The sequence below is a fragment of the Ranitomeya imitator genome, chromosome 8, assembly GCF_032444005.1.
Source record: "Ranitomeya imitator isolate aRanImi1 chromosome 8, aRanImi1.pri, whole genome shotgun sequence".
NCBI lineage: Eukaryota > Metazoa > Chordata > Amphibia > Anura > Dendrobatidae > Ranitomeya > Ranitomeya imitator.
Window position 1 is genome coordinate 183234493 of NC_091289.1, and position 18802 is coordinate 183253294.

Consider the following 18802-nt stretch of genomic DNA (forward strand, 5'->3'; position numbering starts at 1 on the left):
TGGATAACCCCTTTAAGTGAATGATCAGATGCCGCATACATCTGAAAAAGGTCTACAAAAATGCTGACGATTCACAAACAAGTGCATTCATATGTTCGGAAACGTACTGTAACCGTTAAAAATAATAAGGTGGTGACGTATTTGTCACTTTTGCAAAAATAATTACTGCAATATAATACAAATATTTCTGTAAGAAAAGAAACATAATAGCTAAAACCTAACTGTGCGCCACCATGTACAGAATATGCTTCACCTCTTTACATCCGCGGACTGTGAATTCTTTGAACATCCGAATGTCATCAATCAGCAAATTCATTAGTCGTAACTTATCAGAAAATCCCACCAGCACATACAATCCAGACGGGTGCAGCGAGATACTGTACGCCTCCTCCTGGAACTCCTTGTACAGATCCAGAGAGCTGAGAATCAACCGGACAGAATCATTCCAGCATGAAATTCACCTAAAACCTCCATAACATATCAACCTCAACCAGGGGCCATGTTATGTGTGCGCCGAGCGCTGATACACCAACTGGGCCCAGTAACTACACATGATCAGGAGCTGCCCCTGTATACTGCCCGGGGATTGTGCTCCAGTCTCCAAACCTATCTCCACCATTATACATTTTATATCTTGGAATAATTCTACATAAAATATCGCTGAATAAAGTACAGATGCCAAGTTACATCCTGTATTATACTCCAGAGCTGCACTCACTATTCTGCTGGTGCAGTCACTGGGAATAAACCTCTGAGATATAATAGAGGCTGTAACCCAACCACAATACAACATAAATAACTTGACCACAAAGTGACACAACTGTTTATGTAGATTGATACAAAATTCCATAAGTTGATAGGTAATAAGAAAAGAGTAGAACAGATTTATGTTCTATAAGGGGGCATGCAGAATCCATGGAGGGGTATATAGACAGTGACAGTACTTGCTCTCGTAGTTCCAGATGCGAACAGAGTGGTCCAGTGAGCAGGTGGCGATCAGAGGTTTGCGGATACAGACACTCAGGCCTGTGATGGCGGAGGAATGCCACGGCTCAGTCAGGTATTCGAAGTGAACGTCGTCACCCTGCAAGACAAGTGAATATCCAGGGGGTGATTCATGGAGCGGGAAAATGGACCGAAAAGAATCTCATTATTGGACTGTGGTCTGATGATTATTATATAATATATATCCATCAATATCTTCATCCTTCTTGACTCGATTGCTGGCAGCATCGATTGGATATTGATGTCGATGCTGATTGTTCCCCATTCACAACATTGCGCATGTCAGGAATTCTTCATGACCGGATTCACTTTATGCCAATAGGCGCGGCGCACCATCTTCATCATTACAGAAGAGGACCACTATGAGGACTTATATGTACGGCACAGCCGCACCTTACCTTAGTGATGTCCGCCGAGGATAGCGCGATGCTGTAGAGCTGGCTCCTATCAGTGCTGACGATGACCGTCTCCTCGGACGGGCTCAGACACATGCACAGAATCTCCTGCTGGTCAGAAAGACCCGGGTCATTGTTATTCTTATCCTGCGGGATCTGCCGGAGAAAGATAATATCGTAAAATGTACAATATATGTCCCTCCGTCCGCCATAAGGGTCACCGGACACAGCCACGTCAGGCTCACCCTAATGTTTCGTCCTCTCTTATAAAATTCTCGATCTTCCACTTTCTCAAACATGCAGACAGTGCTGGGGCCGCCGGAGCACAGGAATCCCTTAGAATAGGGCAAAATGGAATTGATGCGTAATGGGGATGAGGTGCTGCTGCCAAACGCAGAAAGGGTGCTGCAGAAGAACGCAAAGGCCGATCAATAATCAGTTACCGGAAAATTCCTTTAATCTCTCATCAATAAAAGACAGATTAAAGAACATAATAACATAGAAAATAATATGAAACTATTGTGCTCAAGAAATGCAGAGCCTGAAGCCAAATGTCATAGTACATACCCACCAAGGGCTGCCATCAGATGCCATCAGAGAGCGGCCACATACGTGTGGATCATTTCACTGAACTTTTTGGCCCAATTCATCAAATAGTTTTCAACAGACTTTTGGAGTAATACTGTTTGAAATGTCGCAAAATTTCTGCGCACCTCAACATTGCGAAAATATTTTCCAACTTTGGAGTTTTTACGCCACTCCCTGCTGGTTCAGTAAACTTTTTGAAAAGTGTATAAAGTCGTGTGACCAAAGGCAGCCAACAAATCCATTATAATTTATGCTACAAAAGTGGCATAAATTACGGTAAAAATGTACTAGAGACATTGGGTGGAGAAAATATTTGCAGTGGCGCGCAGCAGCTGAAAGGTGCACCAAATTAATTAAGAGGTGTGCACCTTACTGCAGCGCACTGTCTATCATTGGTGGCACACATAGCTCCTGTCTTTACGAATTCAAGCCTTGGTGTTTCAATAACCGACCCCTTATCAGACCTTTATGGCATATCTGGCAGCCTTTGGATGGAGTATCCCTTTAATTAGCCCGGCTCAGACTTTCATTGCTGAATCTTCATGTGACCACTGCAGCCAATCACTTTCCTCAACACTCAGTTAGGTTAGGTTTGAGATTGGCAGCAGTGGTCACACGCTATACAGGCAGCAACAGCATAGCCACTGAGGTGGGGACTTAAAGGGACACTGTCACCTGAATTTGGAGGGAACAATCTTCAGCCATGGAGGCGGGGTTTTTGGGTGTTTGATTCACCCTTTCCTTACCCGCTGGCTGCATGCTGGCTGCAATATTGGATTGAAGTTCATTCTCTGTCCTCCATAGTACACGCCTGCGCTGTGCAAGATTGCCCTGTGCAGGCATGTACTACGGAGAACAGAGAATGAACTTCAATCCAATTTTGCAGCCAGCATGCAGCCAGCGGGTAAGGAAAGGGTGAATCAAACACCTGAAAACCCCGCCTCTATGGCTGAAAATTGTTCCCTCCAAATTCAGGTGACAGTGTCCCTTTAACCGGTGAGAATTCTGCGTGTTTTATTCCATAACATTTCCTGCAGGGGATTTAGAAGCCTTGGTAATGGGACTGTTAATCTTACCGCCCGTCATCAGCAGACGCTCGCCGTTTTTCGAGATGCTGCTGTTGTATGTTGGCTCTCCCCCCGATGTTCTGCTCCCAGCGCAGCTCTCCAGACTCCCACAGACAGAGTTTCCCAGTGTCCGTTCCACAGATGACTCGGTCTTCGGACAGCCACGCGTGGCTCAGGAAGTGAGCATCCACTTTCTGAAAGTTTTGTTTCAAATTCCCATCTACATAGCGGAGGATTTTGAAGACCCCGTGTCCCGTGACGCAGATCTGGGAATTGTCTTGGGGGTTGAAGCTCACCTACAATATTAGGAGAAAAAAATCAGCTCCCCAGCTCCATTAAAGGTCCTGGGAACCTAATAAAGGGAAGATCTCGTACAATGTGAACCTAATAAAGTGGAGCGTCAGGCTGCAGTGGAAATGGACACAACTGAGCCAATCAGACAATTGGAGAATTTACCTGGTAAATGGGGCTATTCTGATTGTCCGCCCTCACGGTCGCCATCACTTTTTGTTTCTCCCACATCCATAGGATGATCTGCCACTCGGGAGAACCCGACAGAGCCACCAGGTACTTGGAGTCTGGCGAGAATGCCATGCTGACAAACTCGTGTGCGGTAAAGTCTGTAGCGCTCAGGACTTTGCGCTTCTTAAATGGCATGGACGCCAAATCATAGATGGTGATGGTAGCCTTGTCGGGGGTCTTCTCGGACATGGCGAGGTAACGGCGATTGGGGCTGATCGCTAACGCTTGCATACCCTGACTCTTCTCTGAGCCTGAAGACGAGAAGACAAGAATGTCATACATACACTTCTAAGCGAGGGAAAATGAACTGAAAGGGTAAGTCCATAAACCACAATAGGGTGAAGGGGTCCCCGAACCATTCTCTGATGGGTGCTGGGCACCAATCCTAATAGCCCAGGGAGGGGGAACTAGCACCAGGGTCACGCTGTTTGCTCTCATCCGTGCAGTAGGAAGGAAGGTGAAAAAGTATTGGATACTTCTAATGTACCTGTCCCTTGTGTATACATTTTTTTGCACTAAATATCTTTATTTTAACTGATGAAATAATAGTATATTTCTATGTGATAATACATTATAATCCGTGTCTCTATGACAACAGTGTGAGTCCCAGTGACCTGATGAAAGATGGAAGCCCCCTTTAATTGCACCTTAGTCTCTCTTGACTTCTGCAATCAAAGGGTAAAATGAATGGGATGAGAGGTTGATTGGACAGACAACCCCCGCTGCAGGGTAACATGGGACGCCTGTGCAGGATGGAGAATAAATGCCAGGAAAGGCTGCTGTAATTGATTAGTGGGGTTGTCGTTAGGATAGGTTATTAATATAAGATTGGTGGGGGTCCGACACCTGGGATCAGGGGTCTGACAACCGGGACCTGGAGCAGCACAGTTACATAACCTGCGTAGTGGCCATTCCCAGGTTCTGCATTTCAGCTCCATTCACTTCAGTGGAAGCTAAACAACATGACCGAAGAGCAGTTACTGCGCCGTGTATATAACCGTGGTGCGCCAGCTCTGTACGCTGTGTACTTCTGATGGGGGAGATCGTGGGGCTGCCAGATGACAATGGGTCTGCTAAGGTATCATCCCAAGTCCTGGACATCCCTTTTAAAATCCACCTGTGTTTAGATGTTGTGTACACTTGTTATGGTGACCCCCTACTATTCTGCGGATTTCCCCTTGGAATGCCCACCTAATGTATCCCTTTCATGTTTGGACGAGTCTCCCTTTAAGGTCTCGCTCAGTCTGGCGTATAGCCGGTGTATAGCTCGGACGAGCGCTATGTGATGTTCCATGGGACGGCGCTCGTTCTGATCTTATACTATAGAGCAGTGAAGACTAGAGTTTATGGTATCATGTCGAGTCAGCAGCACGCACCCATACAAGCCTATACCTACATAGTGCAAAACATCGGAATCTCGGACATCGAACTGCAGTACGATTATACTACGGACACCAGCAATGGAGGAGATGGAGAAATGACTTTCTCCGTCTCCTCCGCACCTCTGATGGGATTTTCTCATGTGACAGAATCAGATCACAGTGCACGGACATTGCGTCATTAGCACATTGCACCGGCTGCTATACGCTGATACGGCCTAACACCGGCGCAGACGACGCTGTGCCCTCACAGGCCCTGACCTGGAATAAACTTCTGCCATTTCTGATCCACGTTATACTTTATGCAGTTGTTTCCTGACGGGAAGATCACGTTTTGTTCATCAAAGTAACAGATGTTATTGGCGACTTTTGACCGGAGACCAAAGATATAATGAGACTGAGCCACGATTACAGACATGATTGAGGAGTGCGGAGGGTTAATCTGCAGAGGAAAAACGGGAAGAAGATTATTATTATTATAGTCAGATTCCTCTAATCCTGAGTATTATGTACAGTCAGTGTAATGTCAGATGTTCTATGGCGGCACCCCGACTAAGGATGGGGCAGGTCCAGGATCCGGTGATTATAGGAACTCGGAACTCACCAGATGCAGCCGCACTGCGGATACTGCGGATTGTCAGCACTCACTGGATCATTTACTAGTGGAAGGATGAATCTGTGATTAACAAAACGTCTGGGCTTTATCAATATCCTGTGGCTTAGTTACAGCACCAGCACGGCAGACACGGGGGGCCAGGGGTAACAGAGACCGGCCGCCCAAAGGTGGATGCCTTAGGCTACATTCACACAAAGCTTCAGTGGGACATTTAAATTAGACAAGTTGTCACCATTGCAGCAAACGCTCCGTCATTGCAGAGATTTTGAAGGAGTTTTTATAGTCCTGAAGTGTTTTTTGCAGCCTCTTCAAAGAACAGCGCCTACTGGGGCAGATTCCATCAGGAGTTTTCTGATTGGACAGCGCCTGGTTGGGGCAGATTCCATCAGGAGTTTTCTGATTGGACAGCGCCTGGTTGGGGCAGATTCCATCAGGAGTTTTCTGATTGGACAGCGCCTAGTTGACATAGATTCCATCTGGAGCTTTCTGATTGGACAGCGCCTGGTTGGAGCAGATTCCATTAGGTAACATGTATTCTCTTTTTTTCCACCAAGAGTTTTTCAAAACCACTTCAGGTAAAAAAAAAAAAAAAGCTAAAAAAACTCTTATGAACAGTAAAGTAGACTGACCAGACATGAACGGGAAGGGTTTTTCCAACACCTCTGAACTGATTTTTGCGGCGTTTTCTTTTTTTTTAAATCTTCTAAAAAACCTTCAGTGTGAACACAACCTCGGGCTGCGTTCACATGGAGCTTCCTGAGGTTTGTTTTTTAAGAGAATCTTCTCCACAATTATCTGCCAGAAACCACTTTAAAAACACTTCCGTTCACAAGAGTTTCTTTTATTTGGCTTTTTAGGCTACTTTCACACTAGCGTCGGGCCGACGTACCGACGCATCCTGTGACAACGCAGCACAACGGGGGCAGCGGATGCCTTATTACAACGCATGCGCTGCCCCATTGTGAGGTGCGGGGAGGAGGGGGCGGAGTTCCGGCCGCACATGTGCGGTTGGATATGGCGGACACGACGCACAAAAAAACATTACAAGCAACGTTTTTTGGTGCCGACGGTCCGACGCAGCATGACGGTTGCGACGTGTGGCGATACATCGCAATGCGTCGCTAATACAAGCCTATGGAGAAAAAAACGCATCCTGCAGACAACTTTGCAGGATGGGTTTTTTCTGCACGACGACGCATTGCGACGTGCGCCGTACGACGCTACTGTGAAAGTAGCCTTATTTGGCTCCTGATGGAGAACGCCCCAAACCAAGTGAAGTCCAAGCAGAAAGCTGCAAAAAAAAAAAAAACATTTTAGGAAGAAAAAACTTCCAAAACTGCTTCAGAAATAGACAAACTTCCTCCGAAAGGAGAGATTTCTGCAGCGGTTTCTGTCATATATAACCTCTGTGTGAACAGAGCCTTAGATGCCGCGGCCACTGCTGCACACAGATATACCCGGGCGGCACCACACACCTGCACATAGGGATACGTATATTTAACCCCTCCATACCGAGGTCTAACATCATCACACACAGCAGGACCGCGCACTGCACTCACCCGGCTCCGCTCACTGTGTACCACCAATCACCATAGCGACAGGACGCTCGGTCGCGTGGAACGCTGGGCGGCCGCGGAGGATGATGGGCAATGTAGTTCCGGCTGAGCGGCTCCTGTAGTTTCGGTCGCAGAAATGATGACGTCAGCGGATGTGAGCTGTAGAACACTTCCGGGAGTCTCCACGTGTGGACGGTGGGTGCAGTGTGCGGGTTCTGCTTCTGAGGAAGGGGGAGGTAGAGGTTTTATTTGGGGGGGCTCAGGCGCTGCAGTATTCCCGGAGTCATTTACTCTGGGTTATGTCTTGGTTGCTCAGTCGCGGACGCTGAGTTTCTCTCCTAGTGTGATTTTGTTGCAGTTGTACATCAGCGCATTCTTGTAGCCTGATGGTGGTTGTAGTTCCTGGACTGGTAACACATAGTGATTGCTGCAGCATTTCTGGGGTTAGTACCATATTCAGGAATATCTCACTGGGGGGGTCACTTAATTTCTCACTGTAAAGTCACAGATTTCCATCGCTGTAGATCTCGTCGCCACCAATTTGACCGAACCCTTTGTGATTGCTCATAGGAGACGAGCCGCCATGTTGGAGCACGATGAGGACAGCTCCTCGGAGCCGGACTCTGACCTGGACCCTTCAGAACTGACAGATAAAGAGGTGCTGTGATGGGGGGTTATACATTGCGTTCCCTACTGGGAGACCGGCGAGAGCGTCTCCTATTTTTCATTCTCAGGATCACTGAAAAAGGGCGCAAGCGGGTGAGGGGGCCACAGACCAGAGCCCCAGTGATCATGAGATGTGGGGAATAACTTTTGAGTACTAAAATCTTGATCAACCAGATCTTAGATAATCTATAATCTGTTATTACATATGTGGTAACTTTCCTCTATTTCTCTTGTAGCTGCAAGAAGCCTTCATTCAGGGGAAGCTGAAACCTGGACTAAATCTAGTACTGGATGCAAAGAAAAAGCCGCCTAATGATGTGGTGAGTCCAGGTACAAATCCATCCAGAGCTAAAGGTGTCTGCACTGAAGATTTACTGTAATTACCTATATAGAACTAAAATAAACATCTGCTCCATAAAGTCAAAGTAAAAATCAATGTAACTCATTGCATATCACATAATGCATATTCTAAGTTGCATCATGTATTTTAATTCAGAGCTGCACTCGCTGTTCTGCTGGTGCAGTCACTGTGTACATACATTACATTACTGATCCTGAGTTACATCTTGTATTATACTCCAGAGCTGCACTCACTATTCTGCTGGTGCAGTCACTGTGTACATACATTACATTACTGGTCCTGAGTTACTTCCTGTATTATACTCCAGAGCTGCACTCACTATTCTGCTGGTGCAGTCACTGTGTACATACATTACATTACTGATCCTGAGTTACATCCTGTATTACACTCCAGAGCTGCACTCACTATTCTGCTGCTGCAGTCACTGTACATACATTACATTACTGATCCTGAGTTACATCCTGTATTATACTCCAGAGCAGCACTCACTATTCTGCTGGTGCAGTCACTGTGTACATACATTACATTACTGATCCTGAGTTACATCCTGTATTATACTCCAGAGCTGCACTCGCTATTCTGCTGGTGCAGTCACTGTGTACAGACATTACATTACTGATCCTGAGTTACATCCTGTATTATTCTCCAGAGCTGCACTCACTATTCTGCTGGTGCAGTCACTGTGTACATACATTAAATTACTGATCCTGAGTTACATCCTGTATTATACTCCAGAGCTGCACACACTATTCTGCTGGTGCAGTCACTGTGTACATACATTACATTACTGATCCTGAGTTACATCCTGTATTTTACCCCAGAGCTGCACTCACTATTCTGCTGGTGCAGTCACTGTGTACATACATTACATTACTGATCCTGAGTTACATCCTATATTATATCCCAGAGCTGCGCTCGCTGTTCTGCTAGTTATTGTAAAGTTTCTGTGATTTTGTCAGCAGATAAGCACTAGCAGTCTGACTAAGCTCTTGTAATGCAGGTGACTGTACAGTGTCTGGTGCACAGACAACATTTCCACAATGTCTTTTGACAGCGTGTGCTGTGTGCAGAGGCTAATCAGTCAGGAGATGCTCTGAAGCTTGCAGAGTTATCGCTGCTGATCTGGAGTATAACAAACACAAGCTTTAACTTTTTGAAACTTGACAACATTTTTGTGTTAGTAAAATTTCTATGTAAAATACCAGAGTCTACTGTTAGGTTCACTAAAGTTTTCAGAGGTTGGGACAAATGTTAATTCTGGGACTGTCTGTGCAATAATATCTTATTTTTGATTCAGAATGGCCTGAAGCAAAGTCTGAAGGATCTGAAGAAAAACCTGTCCTGGGTGGAGCGTCTGGATGTAACTACGGCCCCTGTTCCAGACCCAGCACTGCAGAGCAGAGATGAGACACAAGACACTGATGTGGACGCAGAGGACGATTTCAAAAGAGAGATGAGCTTGTAAGTGATCTCTGCCGGTGACGGGGACTAATCGTGTGTCTGGACGCGGATGGACTATAGAGATTCACATTTCAGCTGAAACAGTCAGCAAGCCGATCTACAGAGACACCCCACCATCATAGCTGAGTACTGACAGTGTAGGAGACAGATTATTTTTATTGTCAAATAAGTGATGTAAAGCAACAGACACTGGGAGGCGTTGGGAACTCCGGGAGATTACCGCTGAAGTGCAGCTCTGGAGTATAGTACAGGATCAGTAATGTATGTACACAGTGACTGCACCAGCAGAATAGTGACTACAGCTCTGGACTATAATACAGGATGTAACTCAGGATCAGTAATGTATCTACACAGTGACTACACCAGCAGAATAGTGAGTGCAGCTCTGGGGTATAATACAGGATGTAACTCAGGATCAGTAATGAAATGTATCTACACAGTGACTACACCAGCAGAATAGTGAGTGCAGCTCTGGGGTATAATACAGGATGTAACTCAGGATCAGTAATGTATCTACACAGTGACTACACCAGCAGAATAGTGAGTACAGCTCTGGGGTATAATACAGGATGTAACTCAGGATCAGTAATGAAATGTATCTACACAGTGACTACACCAGCAGAATAGTGAGTGCAGCTCTGGGGTATAATACAGGATGTAACTCAGGATCAGTAATGTTTGTACACAGTGACTGCACCAGCAGAATAGTGAGTGCAGCTCTGGGGTATAATACAGGATGTAACTCAGGATCAGTAATGTTTGTACACAGTGACTGCACCAGCAGAATAGTGAGTGCAGCTTCTGTTGTGATTTTTGTATAATTTCTGTCCTCTGTCCTCAGTTACCGCCAGGCTCAGGCTGCAGTTCTCTTCGCTTTGCCTCGTCTTCAACAGCTGAAAGTGTCTACAAAACGACCTGAAGATTATTTTGCGGAGATGGCCAAAACTGACCAGCACATGCAGAAGGTTAGTGGATCCCCTCCCAACAGTGTGAGCAGATTTGGAAGTTTCGTAGAGTTTTATTTTTGCTTTCTGTGTATAAATCGGAGTCAGAGTATAATGGAAGATTCCACAACAGTCCTTTACATTTTGTGTTGATTCTTATTAGTTTTCAATATTTCTGCTTGCTGTAAGTGAATGGCAAATTACTAATTGACTTCCTGAGGATGAGAATCTGCCACATGATGGGCACACAGGTATTTGGCTCATTGTTGTGCAGGCATCGGAGCTCTCCCTTTATAACAAGCGGTGACCAGGCTGATACTTTGGAAGTAAATCACTGGCTGCAATTGGAGATACTGAAAACCGTAAGGTTTACAATTCTATTTACTGAGATTTGTTTGCGCAAAGGAGAAAATCTCTGGAAATAACGTGGTGGTGAGGATGTTGTAATGTCCTGTATTCATGACGAGGAATAGGTGATGTTTACGTTTAAAGAAGATAAATTACATTTTTGTTACTTTGAGTCTAAGAACTAACAGGCAGTGAGTTACTCCGTACCTATCTGTTGTGCCCACCGCCGATTTCAGCTGTCACAGAGCGCTCCTTCAGCAAATGTCACATTGACGAGCAGCGGCTTCTCATCTGCTCTGTTGACATTGTGTGACTGCCAATGTCACGGTGATGGGCAGCAGGGTGCCAGCTGTCAATTAACGTGATGCCGGCAGGAGCGTTGGGTAGAAAAAAAAGAATATAATGGTCATGGACAACCCTTTTAAGATCTTGTGCCTTTGTGACACAACACCCCCTTTTATTCTGTAAATCGGTAGTGGACGAGATGAAACTTTAACCTGTAGAAATCTCATGCTTTCTTACAGGAACAAGAGACCTGATTGCTGAACAGATTAATTCATTCTATTGCTCCCTGTTATCAGCCACTTCAGATTTTTTTTTTTCTTCCCCCCCCCTTTTGTTTTCTAGGTCAGGAAGAAACTTCAATCCAAACAGATCTCAATGGAGAAATCTGAAAAAGCCAAACAGCTGAGACAACTGAGGAAGTATGGGAAGAAGGTGAGCGTGCGCGCCGGGTGTCTTGCTGTGACTGAGGCTTTGTTGTCCGTGCGCACTCGTCTGACATTCTGCTGCTCATACTCGTCTTGTTTGCTGCTATCATCTGTAGGTGCAAGTTGAAGTCTTACAAAAGAGACAGAAGGAGAAATCCAACATGATGCATCAGATCAAAAAGTATCAGAAAGGTAAAGATCTGTGCGGACACAGTGTGAGCAGGAAGAGTCTGATGCGGGTCCTGGTGGTGGGACCTCAGTGTGGCCCCGTATCACACAGCAGGGCATTCACATAACTATCAACTTCTATGGTTCTTTCAAACGTTTTTGAAACCTGTTTAAAAGTGGAGAGAGTCACAAGACCTCAGCTACTCTGAGGCCTATTACTGGGCTTTGCTCATTCACATTCATAGACTTCTGTGGGCTCCATTGACAACACAAGTAATGCCTCTCTTGAGCAAAGGCAATATAGAATGAGATTGGGGAGAGCATGCTCTGTTCTTGAAGCTCCCACTGACATAAGTGGAGAGAGCAGTGTTTGCTCCACCACCTTCTCATTCTTTGATCGGTCGGGGTCTGACGCCCATCACCCCGTCCGATCAGCTGTCCTCTTTGTCTGTGGCCGCAATTGCGTGATTGCAGAGCTGCTCAGTCTTCTGATAGGGGCTGGGTACGACACATCCACATCCTATTCAAATAAACAAGAGACAAATGTGCAGTACCCTGCCGCGGCCACTACCAAAAGACGCAGCAGCTCCGCAATTGAGCAGTTGTGGCTGCTGACCTTGTGGACTGCGGATTGGCGGGGAAGCTGGGTGTCAGACCCCGACTGATCATTTATGACGTATCCTAAGGGATATGTCGACAATGAAAAAATAGTGGACAACCTGTTTTGTCTAGTGGTGTCTGTATAAATCTATAAGCAGTGAGCTCTCCCTAGTGGTGGCTCTATAAATCTATGCAGTGAGCTCCCACTGGTGGCTCTATAAATCTGCGTGCAGTGATCTCCCCTAGTGGTGCTTGTAGGCACAACATTTTCTTTAAATGAATGTATCCAGAATGTCCAAAAAATAAGGTTATGGATGCTATTTGTAATCTCTGTGCTTCACTACTGCAGATCCTTGACATTATTTTATTTTTAAGGTCTTTCTGATAAGCTGGATTTTCTAGAGGGCGATCAGCATCAACAGAAATCTGATGGAGTACAACGGAAGGGTAAAAAAGGGTGAGTGTCCCTAGACCGAACAAAAATATCTGCAGGTTGTATTTAGACATGAGCGAATATGTTCGGCTCGCGCTTTATTCAGCGGGCTATAGCGCTTACCGAAGAAGCTGCAGCGGGAACCCGGATGCCTGGAGCGCTACAATAATCGCATGTCCGGCACCACAGCTGCATGTGTCGCGGCTCTGTGATAGTCACAACACACAGGTTCTCCATGCATGTACTGTGACTGTCACACAGCCGCCGGACATGCGATTATTGTAGCGCTCCAGGCATCCGGGTTCCCGCTGTAGCTTCTTCGGTAAGCGCTATAGCCTCCTGAATAAGGTGTGAGCCGAACATATTCGCGCAACTCTAGTTGTAATAACTCTGCTACTTGTGGCGCCTCAGTAGTTTACAGCCTGAGGCGCCACAAGTTGTACAGTACAGAATTTGACCACGTTCTTCTACATTGCATTCTCTAGTGGCCAATGTGAACATGCACTTACATGCTGCATGCACACCAACCTACATTCCAGTTCATTGCTTTGGCTTTCTATCTGCTGGGTGACTGTAGCTTCCAATTTTCTGGTATTTCTGGCTTTACAGCAGCTATTGAGCCGCAGGTGGCCGATCAATGGGGGTTCTGGTTTAGATATATTTTACCCCTTGTGAGGTACTTGTAGATGAAAAACATAATATATAGGATTGTCTTTGTGTAAAACTAATGGATGACTTTTTTTTTTCCCTCACACAAAGACCGAACGCTAAGAGAAAATACAAAGACCAGAAATTTGGATTTGGAGGAAGGAAAAAAGGATCAAAGATGAACACAAAGGAAAGTTTTAATGATGTTTCCGGTTTCCGAGCAAAAGTAGCACATGGACGAGGTGGCAAAAGACCCGGGAAGAAGGGAGGCAAGAACACAAATGTAAGAGAAGGAACCTACAGTACATACACAGAGCAGACACCATAGATATATCATACACTATTTTATTCTCCAGAGCTGCACTCACTATTCTTCTGGTGCAGTCACTGTGTACATACATTACATTACTAATCCTGAGTTACCTCCTGTATTATACCCCAGAGCTGCACTCACTATTCTGCTGGTGCAGTCACTGTGTACATACATTACATTACTGATCCTGAGTTACATCCTGTATTATACCCCAGAGCTGCGCTCACTATTCTGCTGGTGCAGTCACTGTGTACATATATTACATTACTGATCCTGATTTACATCCTGTATTATACCCCAGAGCTGCACTCACTATTCTGCTGGTGCAGTCACTGTGTACAGACATTACATTACTGATCCTGAGTTACATCCTGTATTATACTCCAGAGCTGCACTCACTATTCTGCTGGTGCAGTCACTGTGTACAGACATTACATTACTGATCCTGAGTTACATCCTGTATTATACCCCAGAGCTGCACTCACTATTCTGCTGGTGCAGTCACTGTGTACAGACATTACATCACTGATCCTGAGTTACATCCTGTATTATACTCCAGAGCTGCACTCACTATTCTGCTGGTGCAGTCACTGTGTACATACATTACATTACTGATCCTGAGTTACATCCTGTATTATACCCCAGAGCTGCACTCACTATTCTGCTGGTGCAGTCACTGTGTACATACATTACTGATCCTGAGCTACATCGTGTATTATATTTCAGAGTGGCTGGGGGGCTTTTATTACCCATCTATGGTGTAACCCTTTATATGCTGCAGTGCTTCACAATAATAAATGTGATTATTCTTTTTTTTTTATTTTCTCTTTTTATGCAGAAGAGACCGGGTAAGAACGTTCGGCAGAAGATGAAGAATAAGGGACGATGAGACTGATGTGCTGATTTCGGACATTGTCATCCTGCCGATCTCCTTTTGGTGGAGCTGTATATTCTCAGACTTTCTCGTGGCTGTGGATAAAGCGCCCGGCTGCGCCTGTTATGCCATTTTTATAGATTAAGTTTTATGATTCTATTAAATACGACAGGTGGAATCTACAGCTGCTTTAGCACTTTACTGTAAATTCGTCTGGAACACTGAGGGCCCCAAGTGACTGAGGGCCAACACTGGAGCTGGTCTACATATTGCTGGTACTGGTGAGGAGGGCTGGGTGCATTATGAGCAAGCTTAAGATGGTGCTGTTCTTCCTCCATTCTTTATACTGCAGGTTTTTCCCCATTCCCATATTTAAAGAGAGATTCTATTCTCAGTAAGTGGAGAATTGTTAGGATAAGAATCGCTGGAAGTCCGATCAGTTTAGGGACTTTCAAGGATCCTAAACATGAAGGGGGTGGTGGGGTCTTTAAGTGAACGCAACAGGCTCCAGATCTTTCAACAGCCGGGTGGCCTGAAGAGAAAGGCTGAAGTGGTTGCTAGTAATGATGTATCCCAGCAATATGTTTAATCTATGTAAGAATGGAGCAGCCCTCGAAGACCGAAACCGGCTACACAAGATTGTTTGGTTCTTCCTCGTACCAGATCGACCCTGGTTTTCTGTGCATCCCTCTTTTTTTAATCTTAATGGGGCTTTCCCAAGATTTAATCTAATCAGACTATTGGAAAAGGCATATTAAACTAATCACTGGCGTCTGGCTGGACCACCAGTGATTCCCAGAACGGGGTTCTGCAGACTGTTATTTAGTTCTAGTGTATAGACTGATACTTCACAGGAACAGGAGGAAACACAACTCTGAGGATTTATATTCATGGCTTTATCCGATGCAAGTGGTCATATGGAGGAACTATAAGTCTCAGCCTATCATACCCTCACACACAGGATATAGACAGCACAGGTATTTACAGGTTGTATATCAGAATCTGCTCATTACTGGTGAGAAACCTCTGGTCTGCAATGAAAGTGAATGTGTCTGTATTCCCAGACACTGTGGTCTGGCAGGACCTTCACTGCAGATTGACGCTCTGTTCTTTAAGTTTCCACGCCGTCTCCATGTACGCTGTGATCTCTGTCTTCTGGCGATGATAATGCAGCCGCCTGTCTGTCCAGTCAATGCCGATCTGTAGGGGAAGAAAGAGGTGAATGTCTGACTCTCAGTCCTGGCGGTAACTGAGCTGATACGTGTAACTCCCCAGGTAACCGGCTGTTACAATGGTGTTGCCTTCTTTTTGGGGAGGGAGATGCCATGCTTGGAAGCGAGGAAGGATCCCTTTAACAGATAACTAGTACATGAAACACTGTTCTGAGAGCAGGCCAGAAGGGGGAGCTCTGAACCTGGTTTCAGGGGAGCTTCCCTAGATAAATATTGTGGCTTGGAGGAGGAGTTAGTCAGTTCAGTCTGACAGAGGAGAGAGGAAGCAGACAGAGTCTGAGAGAGGAAAGCTGGGGCCGTGCAGACCAATAGTGCGGCAGCTCCTGGAAGGAGCCATACCATCCTTGCTGCAGTGCCATCACTCCCCAGAGGACCTCTTTAAGCAGCATCGGTCACCTCTGACCGAATACCACAGGTGATGTCATGAACATTCTTATTTCTAATAACCCCTTTAAAGACCTGTCCTTTAATTTGGACGGCCACGGACTGGGTCGCTGCCACTGTGACCACCCCTTTAATGATGACCGGACCCGGTACCGAGTAACCCCTTAGGCCCTGTCGGGCGTTCCATACGCACCAGAGGTTGAGTTATCCAGCCGATCTCTTGGCTCGTGGTTTGTGGCTCCGTATACTTTTTGGTTGGTTCCAAAGCTGCGTGATGGATTATATTCAGGAAGTTTTCTGTCCATATGTTAAAAGAAAACAAAAGTCAATGTATTAAAAATATTCATTCTCTGATGGCTGTCAGTGAATAGAAACATTGCCTATCCTAATGCAATTCTTCCCGTAACTGGTGGCTACAGTACAGTCACACACCACCAGTATATTTACACGTTGTAATCACACAATTCCCTAAATTACATTTTCAGGGTAAAATCAATAGCAACGTCCATCCTGAGCCTCCTGCCCCCGGTCCAATGAAGATGTGATGTGCCTAATAACTGCAAGGTTGGTGTCCCCAGGAACAAAGGTCAGTGACCGGGGACAAACCTGCTCCCTTCCGCTGCCCCATGGAGCCCAATCTGTAAAGAAACTGGTGACTTCTGCATTCCAGGAAACCAGCAGCTTTAATACTCACCGTCGGCGGTCTCGTTCTGGTTCTCGTGCCACGCCATTGGCTTCCCTGTCACTGCATGCACTATAAAAAAAACAAAAAAAAAACAGTGGGGTCAGAATGGTGTCGGAGAGATGTCTTTAGGGACATTTGCTTCACATTTATCAAAATGGTGAAATCTACATCCTGATCATGAGACTAGAGGTCCGTGCTGGGGAGGAGGCTGCGCAGAATAGGCCATAAATCTCTCAGACTGTATCTAGCCGGGGACCCGTGCGGCGACCTCAGATGGACTAGAGGGTCTCCACGCTTCAGATCAATGTGTGCGCCACAGAGGTGAGACCCCCCGTCTATGGGCCATACTATCAACGTCCAAGGCGGAATCCCCTGTATAACTCCTTATGTGTGACAGACTATTAGATCTATGGAGCGAGCGCATGAGGACAAATGCCGGCTGTGTTACACTGCCAGCACTGGCCTCACAGCAGCAACTGGAGGTTGGTCTCTGTTGTCACTACTTAAAGGTACTTTGTTCGCACAGAATGACTGTTCTAACCAGGTCCTGGTGCTTGAGGTATCATGGTGGGGCCAATCATTTACCTGCACCTTCCCAGGGTCCCTTTAAGTGGTCAATCATTCACCTGCACCTTCCCTGGGTCCCTTTAAGTGGCCATTTACCTGCACCTTCCCAGGGTCCCTTTAAGTGGCCAATCATTCACCTGCACCTTCCCAGGGTCCCTTTAAGTGGCCATTTACCTGCACCTTCCCTGGGTCCCTTTAAGTGGCCAATCATTCACCTGCACCATACGATCATGGGGGGCTGATCTGTTGCTATGACAGCCGAGACCTTGGACCTCATAGGAGCCTGTGACTTTTACTACATTACTATGGCATTGTGGGTGCGAGTCTCCTTGTGACTAAAATAATGAGAAGTATTAAAAAGTATTATTTAATATTCAAAACAATAAAAACAACATTTTAATTAATCCCCTTTTCCCAATACAGGAAAAAAAGCATATTGGGTATTGCTGCATCCTGGGCACAGTTCAGACCCTGCGGCAGAGCCGCGCACAGCAGGATACGTTACTCCTGTGATGCGGGTTGATGCTGTACTCGGTGACCAGTCTCTGGCTGCGGTTCTCCTTGCGGATCGTCTCCCGGTGGATGGCGTTGAGTGACACCTCGTCCCGCGGAGCTTTCTCGCGCTGTCCCGTCGCTGTGGCCGCCATATTAGGGGTTACTTGTTGTGGTTTTGCGTCCTGTTTCCAAGGAAACAGTTAAGGCTGTCCTTTGCGGCGCCTGAGTGGATGTGGCCCGTTACCACAGCAACCAAGGACCCCGCGGTCTGGCCACAGCTGTGCCTGAGCTGGTGGATACTGGAGGCGAGAAGGGTCAGATTCGGGAGAGGTTTCTATGGCGACTGTATGACCATATATGGTTGTGTGGGGAGCGGCTCCCTGCGCTGTTGGAGCCATAATAACCGCTCATTATATATTTACTCATCAATGATTTGTTCTTATTTAACATAATAAAGCGTTTTAATTTGAGTTTGTTTTTTATATCTTAAATAATGTAGTAAGCATTTTTTTGTATTTTTCAGCCACGTGACGTACATGAGCCTGAGCAATGGTATAAGAGTGCAGTCCTCCACCACACAGTGTATGAGTATCTGTCAGGGATTAATGGGTGTACTAAGATGGCCGACCGGGGGCCATTACTGCACTTTGATGATTTATCAGCCCAAATAAACACGGCAGCGACCCCACAGAATCATTATCTGCAGCAATAGCTGGGTGTGCACAGTGCTGTACAGGGACCGGGCAGCGTGGGAGCGACTTGTGCCCCCATCATGGGCGCTCAGT

The 18802-nt window shown here is 46.0% G+C and overlaps 3 protein-coding genes across 4 annotated transcripts in view; 1 reads left to right on the forward strand and 2 right to left on the reverse strand.

Moving 5' to 3' along the window:
- CFAP57 (cilia and flagella associated protein 57) overlaps positions 1-7243 on the reverse strand; it is a 34246-nt gene extending 27003 nt beyond the window's left edge. The window contains exons 1-8 of the mRNA XM_069738085.1: positions 7132-7243; positions 5218-5398; positions 3512-3828; positions 3065-3351; positions 1646-1805; positions 1404-1556; positions 945-1084; positions 254-419 (exon numbers count right to left, since the gene is read on the reverse strand). Coding sequence (XP_069594186.1) covers positions 254-419; positions 945-1084; positions 1404-1556; positions 1646-1805; positions 3065-3351; positions 3512-3828; positions 5218-5374 — 1380 coding nt within the window. The 5' untranslated portion in view covers positions 5375-5398; positions 7132-7243. The remainder of the gene's footprint in view (positions 1-253; positions 420-944; positions 1085-1403; positions 1557-1645; positions 1806-3064; positions 3352-3511; positions 3829-5217; positions 5399-7131) is intronic.
- A 58-nt stretch (positions 7244-7301) lies between these two features.
- On the forward strand, positions 7302-14836 carry EBNA1BP2 (EBNA1 binding protein 2). Of its 2 annotated transcripts, none has more exons than XM_069738087.1 (10): positions 7302-7323; positions 7699-7786; positions 8031-8114; positions 9453-9616; positions 10458-10581; positions 11536-11625; positions 11735-11810; positions 12762-12843; positions 13579-13750; positions 14619-14836. In XM_069738087.1, exons 2-10 carry the CDS (start codon positions 7712-7714, stop codon positions 14667-14669), a joined length of 918 nt encoding a protein of 305 aa, XP_069594188.1. In that variant the 5' UTR covers positions 7302-7323; positions 7699-7711; the 3' UTR covers positions 14670-14836. The 2 variants fall into 2 exon arrangements, with proteins under 2 accessions (XP_069594188.1, XP_069594187.1); XM_069738086.1 differs by having other exon boundaries at positions 7313-7571.
- Positions 13797-18578, reverse strand: CFAP144 (cilia and flagella associated protein 144). The gene is made up of 4 exons (XM_069738088.1): positions 18028-18578; positions 16965-17024; positions 16464-16567; positions 13797-15854 (listed from the first exon to the last, which is right to left on the reverse strand). The coding sequence occupies exons 1-4, from the start codon at positions 18167-18169 to the stop codon at positions 15741-15743; spliced, it is 420 nt and encodes a 139-aa protein (XP_069594189.1). The 5' UTR covers positions 18170-18578; the 3' UTR covers positions 13797-15740.
- Between the last annotated feature and the right edge of the window lie 224 nt (positions 18579-18802).

Coding starts and splice junctions, on each gene's coding strand:
- EBNA1BP2 (XM_069738087.1), top strand. CDS start 7,712: ATGTTGGAGCACGATGAGGACAGCTCCTCGGAGCCGGACTCTGACCTG. Junction 7,787..8,030: donor CAGAACTGACAGATAAAGAG/GTGCTGTGATGG, acceptor TTTCTCTTGTAG/CTGCAAGAAGCCTTCATTCA. Junction 11,626..11,734: donor TGAGGAAGTATGGGAAGAAG/GTGAGCGTGCGC, acceptor TATCATCTGTAG/GTGCAAGTTGAAGTCTTACA.
- CFAP144 (XM_069738088.1), bottom strand. CDS start 18,169: ATGGCGGCCACAGCGACGGGACAGCGCGAGAAAGCTCCGCGGGACGAG. Junction 17,025..18,027: donor CATCAACCCGCATCACAGGA/GTAACGTATCCT, acceptor TTTTTTTTATAG/TGCATGCAGTGACAGGGAAG. Junction 16,568..16,964: donor CCAGAACGAGACCGCCGACG/GTGAGTATTAAA, acceptor ACATATGGACAG/AAAACTTCCTGAATATAATC.